This window comes from Triticum urartu, chromosome 2 (genome assembly GCF_003073215.2).
Source record: "Triticum urartu cultivar G1812 chromosome 2, Tu2.1, whole genome shotgun sequence".
Taxonomy (NCBI): domain Eukaryota; kingdom Viridiplantae; phylum Streptophyta; class Magnoliopsida; order Poales; family Poaceae; genus Triticum; species Triticum urartu.
In genome coordinates this window covers 741,155,016-741,169,015 of record NC_053023.1, presented here as the reverse complement: position 1 = coordinate 741,169,015, position 14,000 = coordinate 741,155,016, and the positions used below count along the sequence as shown (strand labels likewise).

General features: G+C 41.4%; 1 protein-coding gene across 1 annotated transcript; it reads right to left on the bottom strand.

The window, feature by feature from the left end:
- Positions 1–490: 490 nt before the first annotated feature.
- Positions 491–3,980, bottom strand: LOC125534567 (tRNA-specific adenosine deaminase TAD1). Its single transcript, XM_048697758.1, has 9 exons — positions 3,781–3,980; positions 2,946–3,381; positions 2,682–2,759; positions 2,129–2,227; positions 1,734–1,906; positions 1,566–1,642; positions 1,339–1,458; positions 1,178–1,265; positions 491–1,023 (listed from the first exon to the last, which is right to left on the bottom strand). The coding sequence occupies exons 2-9, from the start codon at positions 3,355–3,357 to the stop codon at positions 913–915; spliced, it is 1,158 nt and encodes a 385-aa protein (XP_048553715.1). The 5' UTR covers positions 3,358–3,381; positions 3,781–3,980; the 3' UTR covers positions 491–912.
- Between the last annotated feature and the right edge of the window lie 10,020 nt (positions 3,981–14,000).

Below are 14,000 nucleotides of genomic sequence, written 5' to 3'. Positions count from 1 at the left end.
ATCATTCATGGAACTGCTTCAGGTAGTGCGTACCTGGTTATCACCCTCGTGACCACTTCCACAGAAACTTTGTGACAAACCTCGCCAGTTTTCGTGGCGAGGTTTGGCCGCAAGTCCTCTGAATCATTGCATGATCTTGGATGTATAAGTACTAACAATAGTGTTCTTGCAATAGGCCAGGCGTGATAAATTATGCCAGAGCATGGTGGTTTGAACGAAGATCTTCTCCTAGGGTCATGGCCCGCTCTGCTGTACGCTGCCAAAATGAAGCATCGTGATGAGCAAATCAGCTAGAAACCCAAGCTCAACTGTCTGTTCTGATAGCCAAGTTACCTCGATAATGCCTGCACTCACACCTGCGCCGGTGTCACCGCCTGTCCAGGATTGGGAAGAGAAGAGCTGTCAACTGTTAATCAGTATCTTAACATGTCATAAAAGTACTGGAGAGTGGTACTGAGCATTATCACCATCTAATTTGGTCAGACTTGAAGGATGCAGATTTTAGCCAAGTACTGCTCTGTATAACGTCAGACAACTAAGTGGACTGTTCCTTGAAAAGTGGCGAAGTCACTATTTTGGGGCATTTGAGACAGACATCACAGGGCTACATGGTCAGAGTTATCATATTTACTGTGTGCCGATTCCTTATCTTTTCTTCTTCTCTCCAACAATTAAAAGAACAAGAATTACACAGTTAACAATCCATATAAACACCTCATGGTGCCAAATATCACAGGGCCTTATAGGTTTGTTACAGGCTACCACTGTTCAAGATTCCAGTATTGTGCAGAAGCACACATGCTATAAATAAGTTGAAAGAGCTGGTATACAAAACTGCTAAAATTACGATGAAATCAAGCAACTTCAAAAACCAGCCTCTGGGACGCAGCATTGAACTTCAAGATCTGGTAATCAACGTGGAACTGTAAATGAATCAACCGATGCTGGCTTAGCACACCACCGGGCAAAAAACGGAGCCTTCCTAAGAAGCTCAAGCATCTGCTGGTACTCACAAGCCATATCCTGCAACACAGATAAGACACCTTAAACCTTCACTTCTTGTATTCATAATCATGGCTCACAAAGAATCAGAAATCATTTAATGTAATCTAGCTGTGTGGCTTCAGCTCATTATGTATTTGAGTGATTAAAAATCTTACAGTATAAGATGAAATACCTTAATTGCACGATAAGAAAGCTTCTCATGCCGGAATTTTGTGACTAACGGATGTTCAAGTGATACGAAGGCCTCTGCCAATCTTATCCTGCCATCAGAACACATATTCTCATGACAGGTTTACATCAGGATGCTAGGAACGAGAAAGGAAACTCTCTTACTTGCAGAGCAATGACTCAGTGGAGGGTGAGGATGCTGCCTTTGAAGATGTACCTTGTTTTCTTCCAGTTGTTCCTAAAACAACTTCATGCAAACCGGATTTATTCCAGCACATTGAGTACCTAATACATGAACGGAGAAATGAGGAGGTCAACCAAAAAAGGTGCATACAATACAAATACGAACAAAATGAAAAGGAGCTCAAAATGGCAACAAACCATATAACTACCCGCAAGTCAAAGGCGGTATATCTCCTGAAGTCTGTTGAAATTCTTTAGGGGGAACAGGTGCCTCAAAAAAGAGTGGCTGCAAACACGAAAAAGGTCCACCAACATGTCTCGTGAAGAATGTACAGTCTCACTACAGAACTAGAAGGAATGAAAAGCAGGTAACCAACCTTGTTCGGTTTGAAAGGGTCAGGGAATTTACTGGATAGACAGGACAAACGAGCACCAAGAACTTTTACAACGTTATCTTCAATACAAAACCCTTCAGGTGCACCATCAGATGATTGTCCAATGGTAATTGTGGACAAATACAAGGGTTCGAGAATGTGTGACAGCAGTGTACCTGTAGAAGAACACAGGCACAAAGTCATGACAGTTCATTGAGTAAGAAAATTGAACACTTCGTAATCAGGTGCTCGTGAAGAGGCAAAAACATAACTGGAAGAGAATAATAATAAATGGTTGGCACTTAAAAGTGTCTGCACCATATATTGGCATACATCACATGATTGATAGTTTAATACCATCACAAATACGGATCAGCAAATGATTCTGGAAAACAAACCTTGAATCCCGACGACACACCAGCGAGTAATTTTGTCAAAACAGCTCACTGACAATGTTGTATCACCACGCCCAGGCTTCCTCTGAACGAAACCAACATCTGATATGCAAAAGTGGTGCGCCGATTAGAAAACATGTAACGAATTAGTAACAATGCAAATAAAAATGAACAGTCCAACTTCAAAGCTGTATTAAACACTTGCAGAGTCCAAAGTGTGATCCCCCAGTTAAGTTCAATAAAGATACCTAAACACAACAATTCTAGTTCTAGAGAACATAGGTCAGTGGTCAGTGGTCACTAATGTCATGTTGTCAACTAGTAAATGTACCACACTTCGACAGCACCACCCAAAGCAATTGGGTTCAAAAAATCATCATAAAAAAAGTCATTTCTGACTGATAAACAAAATTATCCAAAAACATTTATACCGGGACATGGTCCAATTCAGACAGTCTGGCAAAACTATAGGTTATACTACATTCAATAGCAGCTCCAGCCTCTAGGCATGAACTAACAACTTGTGCTGAAAACAAAGAATAAGAAAGAAGCATACCACTGCATCCATTCACCATGGTATCCAGCTGTTCCCTCCGAACCTCCAAGGGTGATGGCGGCACCGGCATGACCCCACCTGCACCAATTCACCAAACCAATGAACTAAATCAATTGTTCATACTATGTGCTGTGGCAAACAAATCAGAAGACATCACTGCAGCAGTCCCAAAAAATGATACATTATCTTTGAACAAATGTTAAGATGTAGTATTATCAGGAATGCAGAGGACAATTCAGCTTTGAAAGAACACCATAAACATACAGGGGAGCTGCGTGATGTAGAGATGCAGCTGATGCCCGTCCTTGAGCCTCCACCGCCCATCAGCGCCAGAGGCAACCAGCCAACTTGGTGGGTTGTCTGTGCCAATCTCGGCATAAATGAGGCGGAGGAGCGCACGGCGGGCGATGACCTCAGCGTGGGCGTCGTGGACGATGTCACCACGAGGTCCGAGGCGTGCTGCGCCGAGGCACTTGGTGCCAGTGGCGAGGGATAGGATGGTGGGGTTCAGTGGGTTTTCCGGGGAAGAGAGCAGGAAGGCAGCGAGGACGGTGGACTCGCGCCCCTGCGGCTTGCCCTTCTTGGGGAGGGCATAGTACTGGCAGAGGGCGGCCGAGGAGGCGGCCTCGGCCCACAGGACGCCGTCTAGCGTCTGCGGCGAGGAGGATCGGAGCATTTAGGCGAGCACAGAGGTTACAGCCTACAGAGATCAACGAACAGTGATTCGGTGAACATTCCAACTGTTAAACAAAATGAGAGTTACCTCTTATGGATCCAACCATGGAAATGACAGAAGGAAACATGTACAAAAATCGTTTGCTACACTGTGTATTTCCTGCGCTTATTTACCGGTATATTTTGGTCTGTAAATGGTAGTGGTGAGACTCACATTATTCAGTCAATCAGCGCATAGTGTCCTGAGTTAAAATTCTTCTATCAAGCTACAATAGTTTGATGCTACAGATTAAAATCAATAGATGTTATGCTAATACCAAGTTTCCTGCTGCGCTGCAATAGTTTGAAGATCCCCGAAGTTTTAGTCATGGCAACAGTAATGGAGACCAAGGGCGACTGTGCAGCAGTACGGTCGCCATGTTACCTGGAGCAGCCGGCGCCCTTCTCCCGCTCCGCCGCTCCGCCGCACGCCTTCCTCCTCCTCCTCTCTGGTCGCCGCCGATGCGCGTGGCCTCCCTGCCGCGCCGGCGCCGGTGCTCGAGTTGAATCTTCGCTCGGCTTGCGGTGGCGCGACCGGGCTCCGAGAAAGGAGCTCGGAGGAAATACGGCGGTGGGAGATCTCGGCGACGGCGAGGAGGGAGACGGCGGGGCAGTGGGGGAGACTGAAGGAGAGAGTACCAGAATTGACCGGCCCGGTGTATGCGGACATGGCTGCGGCCCAGAACCACGTGAAAGTAACAGGCCCGGCCTGGTGTGTGAAAGAAGTTGACAATTATATTTAAACAATGTTACTCGAGCAGTTGAAAAAATGTTAATAATTAACTAAAAACTTAGTCAAGAATTTGATTTTTTAAAATATTATCCATGTATAAAAAAATTAATCATGTTTTTTTAAAATGTTAATCAAGCACTTGAATTTTTTAGAATGTGCAATCAAAAAATGGGGAAAATATAGTCATGCGTCTGAAAAATGTTAAATATGTGTAGATTTTTTTATGACAATGTATTGAAAATATTAAATTTGTATTTTAATAATGTTAAACATATATTATAAAAATGCATTAGATATATACCAAAAATACACAATGGGTATGAGAAAAAGTAGCATCAAAAAATATAATTTCTCAAAAAAAGAAGTTAATTATGTATTTAAAAATTGTTTACCATGAATATAAAAAATGTTTCAGCTGTATACGAAAAATGTTGAATGTGTACTGAAAAAGAGTTAGCATGTGTTTGACCAATAAGAAATCAATGAAAACGACAAAAAACAAATATAATGAAGAAAACCCAATAAAAACAAAAAAAAATAAAAACATGGAAAATAGAAAACCCGAAGAAACCAATTGAAAAGAAAGGAGAAGGAGAAAACAAAGAAAACCAATGAAAATTAGAAGAAATAAAAGAAAACTGAACAAACAAAGAAACAAAATGAAAAAAACATTGAAAACCAGAAAGAAACAAATCAAAATGAATAAAAACAAAAAAGGGTAAAAATCAAGAAATAAATGGAGAAACCAATGAAGACAACAAAGGAAACAGAAAACCCCAAAAAAATATGAAATGGACACAACATGGTGGATAAATCACACTCTACGGTCCGATTTCAATATGCATATATAGTAGCAATACTACTAAGGGCATCTCCAACGCTGACCCAAAAATTTGCTCCCGCATTCGTCCGAGAACAGGGGACCAGTCCGCGGACCCGACCGTAGCTGGTGTACATTTCAATCCGCATTTCAATAAACCGGACATAATTCATGCAAAACTGGATGGATTTCATCAAAGTTTGAATATAATATAGCGCAAATCATCCATACACAACATGCAAAAAAGTATAGTATAACAATTGTTCAAATTTAACGAAATTAACTAGATGTTCAAGAAGTTTTTCATGAACGGATTATGTCGTCGCACACATACTACCCCTTCAGCTTCATCCAACAGTAAATGTGCGTAAATGGTCGTCCCTCTATCATGTGATACATCATGGCAACGCGTACGGGCTACACAATGGATACAACAACATTCAATGAATAAATTAGAAAGTTGAGCAAGAAGCAAAACATACGATCTCCTCGGCTGCCACGCGCAATGGTCACCTTGCCACCAACATATCAACCGCGCCACAAAACTTTGTGACGGTGGTTTGGATGGTGTACAATCGATACGATAATGACCTCACATTGTTGAACACATATGCATCAACGACGGGTCAACTCATTAACCCTGCAAAATGTTCCATTCTTTTTTTTCGATAATTGCTTGCAAGCTGTTTCAAATGAAGTAAAGAGTGTGTTGGAGATCACACAGGAGGTATTTGATCCAAAATATTTGGGTCTTCCTGTGCGAGAAGGAATGATGCATAAAGGAAGGTTTGAAACACTAAGAGCTAACATGAGTAAGAAGCTTGTGGATTGGAGTGAGAGATACATGTTTGTGGGTGACAAAGAAATTTTGATCAAGTCGGTGGCTCAAGTAATGTCCAATTATGTGATGAGTGTCTTTCGTCTACCAGCCTCAGTTTGTGATGATTTAACTCGTCTCATGAGACAATATTGGTGGGGCGTCGAGAATGGGAAGAAGAAAATGGCTTGGCTTAGCTGGGATAAACTGAGACTGCCTAATTGTAAGGGTGGCATGGATTTTCGAGATATGAGGGCTTCCAATCAAGCACTACTGGCCAAGCCACTGGTCAAGCAGGCTTGGCGGTTGCTTGATAACCCGAACAGCTTATGCACATGTCTCTTGTGAGCTAAGTACTACCCACGAGGTAATTTGCTGGACACGGTTTTTTCCGGTAACTCTTCGGCGGTGTGGAAAGGAATTTTGCATGGTTTGGACCTTGTAAAACAAGGTCTTATATGGCGAGTGGGGACGGCTCTTTGATTAGAACATGGCGAGATCCGTAGATTCCACGTAGGCCTGACTTTTCGACCAATAACACCGAAGAGGAATTGTCGTTTCAATTGGGTAGCAGATTTTTGGGATGATAATGGCGCTTGGATTATGCAAAAGATTAAATGATCATTTTTGGTCAATCGATATACAAGAAATTGTGAAGATCCGACGTTCCCCCTGAACCGGATAGATTTCTTTGCTTGGTTTTCCGGAGAAGAGCGACCGCTTCACAATTAGAAGTGCGTACAGATTGGCCACGTCGGCTCATGATGAGGCCTTTGCTGCAGGTGCATCAAGTAGTATACCGAACGGCGAGCGGCCTGTTTGGCAGTGTATTTGGAATGCATCAGTTCCTCGGAAAATGAAAATCATGGCTTGGAAAGCGGCATCTGGTGCACTGGCGACAAACCAAAATAAAGTGTATAGACAACAAGACGTACTTTCTCCTCTATGTGGCGTTGAGGAGGAGGGCAATTTCCATGCTCTCATTGCATGCAGTCATGCTGTTATTTTATGGGATTTGATGAGGGAACGTTGGCCTCTTCCGGAAAAGAATGTGTTGATCGACTCAGGTAAAGAATGGCTTAAGGATGTGCATGACAAAGTTATTATTATGTTAATATGTTGTATTTGGCAGCTACGTTCAGATCAGGTGCACAAGAAGGAGGTTCCGCCCCTTGAAATTTAGTATGATTACCTTGAGAGCTATATGAACTCGATTGACCAGGCCAAGCGGTACACCACAAAGGAAATATTGAAGGGCAAGATGCCGATGGAGTTTTCTCAGCCTAGGACAGTGATGGTTCCCAAGCCGACCCTGCCATGGACGCAACCCTTGGCTGGTTTTATAGCCCTCTCAGCCGATGGATCTTTTCTCTCTGATGATGGAACGACTACGACTGGAATGATTCTCAGGAAGCAGGATGAGAGTGTGATCTTTGCTGCATATAGATTTTTGTTTAATTGTAATGATGCTCTTGAGGCAGAGATCCACAGTCTCATGCAAGGCATTGTCTTCCTTTGCAACATTCAAACTTGCCAACTATTGTGCAGTCTGATTCTTCCGAGGCCTTAGCATGCTTACAAGGTGATGGACTAGGTTGCTCAGCGTATAGTCATCTGGCTGCTGAAATCCAAGCATTGATGGGAAGCCACGAGTTTATTCCACAGAAGCTTCGTAGGGAATAAAATAGGATAGCAGATCGATTGACGACATATAATCGAACTGAGTGTAGCACTGTTGTATGGCTACACAGAGGACCCCGTGTATAGATGAGCTCTTGCCTCTTGACTGTAACCCTATCATTTTGGATTAAGACTGCTTTCTTCCTGCAAAAAAAGAGGATGCTACTATCAATTCTAAGTTTCTGAATTTTTGTTTTGGGAGTCGGACTCCTTGTTTGATAATACAATATATTTGAAGCGCCCTTTTTGCATGCGCACTGTTCAAACTAGATGATGCCCCGCGCGTTGCTGCGGACATTACAGTCCTAAATACTCTGTATAAACGATCAGCATCATGAAAGAGAGCATATATTAGCCGATTTGCATTAGTGGTTCCTCGTTCATCAAGTTGATTTACATTGTGTAAATACTAATAACGTAGTAGCACTATGATATCACAATAAAACAGTAATTGGACAATTGACTAAAATATATACAACACAAAAATGGTACTCAAACTAACGCTTGGGATGATAATGTGGCAATTGGAATCACCTGGAGATCACATTGTAACACCAAAACACACATGAACAAACGATTAGTCACAAAAAATTCTGATATTAATGAAGAGGGAAGAAGAAGGCAAAAATTGTGAAAAATGGAAGACCAATGATGAAGCAAACCCTTTAGGATAGCATGTTGATCATCAGAGACGACTCCTTAGCTACATGTTGTATCGTCCTTCAATACAAAAGAGATGCCACATTAATAAGTAAAATATCCGGGAAATTGTGTGATGCTAATATACGATATCTCAAATCAGGTGATGAAAGAGTTCTTAATATCTTACTAGCAAAAGAGCCCGTGCGTTGCAATGGGAGATTTTTTTTCATAATCTTCAATGGCCATGGCCACATTTTGTTGCATCATTGAGATACACTATCACTCTCAATTTCGTGAAATCATGATCATTTTTAAAACTCGTGCACATATTTGAAATCATGAACATTTTTAAAATTTGTGAACACTTTTTCAAAATTTTGAACATTTTCTAAAATTAAAAATATTTTTTGAATTCATGAACATTTTATACTATTTGCAAACAGTTTTTAAAATTGTGAACATATTTTATTTTATTTTTTATTTTATGTGCAAATGGACGAACAAATGGTGGATGAAAATCTGGTAATAAGGGACGTATAAAAAAAGGGAGTAAGAAACATTCGTGTCTTTAATAGAAAAGGAAAGTACTAATTAAGGGTGCAACATAAAAATAATTAACATGGAAGATAACATTATATTTAGAATGTACAAATTTTTTTGGGCGATTTTCATATCTAGCATGCTAAATTTGAAGTTGGGGTTTGAAAGATATAAATATTTAAAAAATACTTGAATCTGCAAAAAAAGAATTAAAAGAAAATATTTTGACCGTATTGTACCTTGTAGACCATCTGTTAAGCGACACTTGGCGAAATAGCTTTATACTCAACATGCTATCGGTGGCGGTACATTAAGGATGACCAAGTTTCGAACCCAGGTCTCCTGGATGGTAGAGAAACACCCAGGCCAGTAGGCTGGTTTGTTGGCTTGTGTTGTGTAAGGGCGTTTCCTTAGATGAACCAAGAGCTATCGGTGGCGAGTTAAGAAATAAAAAACGAATCGTTTTCCCACTTATAGATGGCATTGGTGGGTAATTTTTAGTAACTTGAAGGGTAATTTTAATGACGAACGACCAGAAGCGATAGTCGCTTTATTAGTAGGTAAAGATTATTTTAGCTCATGCAAACCTGATAGAAAGAGCAGTTTGAAGCCTTGAACCATAGAAGAATTTGAACGTAAACTCAAACAACCTGATTAAAGGTTTCATCTCCATAATATTTCTTTAGCTCAATCATCTGAAAGAAGATTGTTAACCGCATTATTCGTTTGGGTAAGTGAATCATGTAATAAAATGTGAAGCGTGAAGTAAAATGGCATCAAGAAAGAGAGTTCAATTGTACCTAAGCTCAGATCTGCTGATGGGGGACTTATCTCCATATTATTCTTCAACTATACCAGGGCTGAACAGTAAAATAGCGGCTGCAAGCAAAGAAACAAATTGCTCTTGGAAACTCCCACAAAAAATCTAACTAAAGCTTCTTAGCATGATAAAAAAAAATACTAAAACCGCAAACTATATTAAAACGACAATAACCAATCTGATACACGCTGGCAAAACAAAGAGCAAGTGATAAGATACATAAGTAATATTTTGGAATACTTTATTCAATGCTATCAACTATGAACTACTCCCTCCGTTCCTAAATACTTGTCTTTCTAGGCATTTCAACAAGTGACTACATACGGAGAAAAATGAGTGAATCTACATTCTAAAATATGTCTACATACATCCGTATGTAGTAGTCATTTGAAATGTCTAGAAAGACAAATATTTAGGAACGAAGGGAGTATCAAATACTCCCTTGTAAAGAAATATAAGAGTGTTTAGATAATTACTTTAATGATCTAAACGCTCTTATATTTTCAATCAAGGCACAAACTATGACATCTGGTGGCTAAGAGCATGGTTGAACCTCATTGTGTCAGCAGTTGTTTGTAGTGTACTGAATGTGAAAGAAGTTGATTAATTGTCCTCCTGAAAAACAATGCTGCGCAGTTGCCTATGGAAGACCATATGGTTACTTGCTGTGAACATGAGCAACCGAGAGGAAACCTGCAAAAAATTTATTGAATTTCAGAGCACCAATTCCTTGTGAACATGGTACAAAAGGCGGCCACCTGTTTGGATACTGCTGGTTGCGGCCTAGGCCCAAAAGATGGAGTATGAAAAATTCAATTGAACAAAACTTACTAACTGGCAATCCCACGTTCTTGGCTGATGCCTCCATCAGAACCCAAGGCCACCATGGGTGGCATCAGTATGGTAAGCCGATGTGGCCGATGTGCTTGAGCAAGACGACACTATATATTAGCAGGCAAAGGTCCGATGCAAAGCTCTGCCCCTCCATATCTAGATGTAATAAAACATACAATCTCCAGATCTATGCAGGTTTTAACATTTCAGAGGATATAATAACGGAATAACACTCAAAAGTATACAACTACCATATCACAATACCAAATCAAGCAAAAAAGCAAATTGAGGGAGAGGGAGAATAAGAAGAGATGTTTACTCTCTTCTTCAGGTTGGGCTTGCGGGCATTGATGGCGGCAGCAAGGAGGTGGCGGAGGTGGTCGGACTCGGCGCTCCTCAGGGCCCTTGCAGTAGAGAAGCACGTGGCGCTTGTGCAAGACCATAGTCTCGGGGAGCTGCTCCTTCCCGATATCCTCCCATCGGAACCCGAACTCCTTGTCCGGATGAGGCCGCGTCTGGCGTGTCCAAGGCCGCCGACGCGGGCAGGGCCCGAAGGAGAGCAACGGCGCGCATAGGCTGATTTGCTTGCGCTCCTAGACGATCTGGGTGGACAGTAATGGAACCGCTGCTCGACCCGCGTCCCATTGCCCTGCAGTTGAGGAGAAGAGGACGAATCGGGTTGGGCGGGTCACGTGTGGCACGGATGAAGCGGGAGGTGTGCAAGGGGGGTGGGCGTGAAGATGGGGAGGGTAGAGGAGAAGGCAAAGATGCCGATGTAACCTTTCCACCTTCCCACTGGCGTGAGTTAATGGGGATTGAAGAAGATGAAGTTGGGCAGGAGTTTCCATGGAGATGACAGGAAGGAGAAGAGACGCTCGGATGGGAAAAACTTTGGCATGTAGAAGAAAATAATCGGTGTTGCATGCTAGCTAGTAAATGCGATGGCAAGGGAGTACATCGGAAAGAGATAGAGAGAATTGATGAAAAGATGTACATGTGGCATGCATGCTGATGTGGAAATTGTGCATGTAGAGAGAATTGGTTGTAGTGGGGATCAACTTCTTAAGAACTAGATGATGCCCCGCACGTTGTTGCGGGAACATTTATCAATATTTCAATGAGGTTTTTGGTTACACGAAACATCAATATTTGAAATAATAGTTTTTTAAAGTATATAAGAATTTGAGGTAAATAGCATAATAGAATAGAATTTTACATGCATACATGGTTGCATGGTGAAGTGGATTTTTAATATGCATAGTTGCATGTTGAGGGGGCCTTCTTCTATGCATGTTGAATGATGACGTGGCATGCTTGCATGTTAAGAGAAATATGTCAGTGGGGGCTAGCTATTTAGATATAGAAGATGTAAGATGTAAGATAAGCTCATCATTTTTTGTGTGTCTGGTCAAACAACGCACTTGAAATAATTAAGTTATCAGGTTTGCTATTTCACATCTAGATGTGAGATACTATCTCACATCTAACTCCCTCATCCTTGATTTTTTTTCTTTTAAAGTCTCCCATTGATTTGTTTTGTCCCAAAAATTCACGCATAGGCTAATCTCGCGGTTGTCCGCGTTCGAGCTCGAGCGTGCTGTGCTCGCCCAGCCTGAAGCCTAACGTGCGTGCATCGTGGCAGCTTGGGCTGGCCCATGTGTGTGGCAGCGTGGGCTGTTTTGTCTGTTTTTTTTCTTTATTTGTCTATTTTCTGAACTGTCTCCATTCACTACATCCTTTGCATTTTGTGAGGCCTTTTATCTTTTCTTATATTTTTTTATTTTTCTCCCTGCGATGCTATGAATGCATATATGTCATATGTTGCGTGCATGCATCTCCTTTGTGCGTGTATATACCGTACGATTGTTTATGCATGTTTTTTTGTTGTTGTTTCAATTTTTGTGTTCATTTAAGTAAATCATGTATCGAATTGCTAAAACTCATATATATGAGTTTCAACGATGTTTCATCTAAGTTCCAGTCCATTTGACCCGTCGCTATTAATTTCGTGCAATTTTTTGATCGAGGTTGTCTAGTCCCGCGCATCCGGTGTCACTCGCACATTGTCCATTTTGCGGCTCATCACACCGTGCGTTCTTTTTTTTGGGCAATTCTTTGTGGTTTGTTTTTTCTGTGTTGTAGTTGAAAATACAAGTTGTTTGTATAAGTCGAAGAGATGAGCTGACCGCTGGCTCATCAGTTCTTCTCATCTCTCTCTCTCTCATTCCTCTTTGTCTTTGGAGCAAAAAAATTTGTATTCAGAAAATGATCATCATATATTAAAGGATTGTTCACCATATATTAGATTTTTTTGGTATTCATTAACTTTTTTGTAATTTTTTAAAATATGTAAATTCATGAACATGTTTTTTGAAATATGTTTTGACCAAACTTTGTTCCTTACAGAAAATTAATTATAAAATAATAAGAGTGAAAAACGCAAAAACCAAAAGGCAAAAAGAAAAAAACGTTGGTAGCCTACAAGCTAGCAATGAGAGATGTACTTGTAAATGTATAACGATCAGACGCTAAAGCTAACAAATTGACGTTTGGACTAGCGAGAAGTTTTTTCCGAAAAAAGCTAGCGATCAGTTTTTTTACCGGTAGCTAGCAACCAGATCTGACGCTAACCAAGTTATTATCTGTATGTGTTTATTATTATGCAAGAACAACCCTTAGTTCTAGCGGCTATAAGTGAGTGTTTAAGAGTAGGCGGTAGGAAGTTCAACACCTGGTACGTGCGCTCTATTTTTATTTTTGAGGTGTTGGTACGTGCGCTCTATTGTTTCCTTCTTTTTTTCAGAGGGCCGGATAAAGAAAACAAACAATAAAACAATAAAACAGCAGGTTGGCTGGATGTTCTTTGCGTTTTTTTCCAGAAGAAACTGAGCTGAATAAAAAAACAAACAAACAATAAACAATAGCTTGGCTGGACAATTAACAAAAAAGAATGACATCATCTTAGATGTGAGATATCTCACATCTTGATGAGATATAGACAGACTCTTAAGTTATTCTCCCAACAAGGATAATATTTGACAAATACTTATACTTACAATAATCGCCAAATCCAATCCGGCCACAATATCCCTTTGAACTCAATCGTCTGCTACTCCGCCGCCCCGAAATTTCATCCATCGTAGCCGCCGATGACGACGCCCGTCGCAGATCTCGGCCAGGACGGGTCCGGTGCCGCCGTCGTCGTCGAGGACTCCGGCCCAGCGGAGAACGACCCTTGCTTGATGACGCAGCTTCGTCGACGGTGGCTCCTCGCTCTCGTCCGGGGCCAACGCGGCGGAGCCTTCAGCGCGTAAGTATAAGTAAACGCCCCGCAAAAAAACTGTTTGAAACTTGAGGGAGCTGGCAAACCCTAATTCAACATCACGGATCCACAAATCCAATCCAGGCTGGCGCATCAGCCCTTGGCATTATCTTAGCCGACGAGTGGATGAGCCATGTCGCCTACGCCAAGCAAACCGCCGCCGATCAGCCGGTTCCAGCTATGTATGTATAATTGTACCATATACCCATCCCATGGATCGATGTTTCATTGCCAACTATGTACATTTTAGTGTCATCTTTCTACCAATTCATGTGTAATGTTTCAATGTGATCTCTGTTAGGGAACGCATGAACTGGGTAGGGGCGAGAAGATATGCAGCCCTTTGTCTCTACAGGTTGTCTCGCCAGACTCCGGAGCTGAATGGGAGGCTGGCATT

What these genes read in the sequence shown, in the direction of transcription:
- LOC125534567 (XM_048697758.1), bottom strand. Translation starts at nt 3,357, where the DNA reads ATGCTCCGATCCTCCTCGCCGCAGACGCTAGACGGCGTCCTGTGGGCC. An exon ending in ACCCTTTCAAACCGAACAAG is followed by an intron (nt 1,643 to 1,733) that starts GTTGGTTACCTG and finishes TCGTGTTTGCAG; the next exon opens with CCACTCTTTTTTGAGGCACC. An exon ending in ATACCGCCTTTGACTTGCGG is followed by an intron (nt 1,459 to 1,565) that starts GTAGTTATATGG and finishes TTCATGTATTAG; the next exon opens with GTACTCAATGTGCTGGAATA.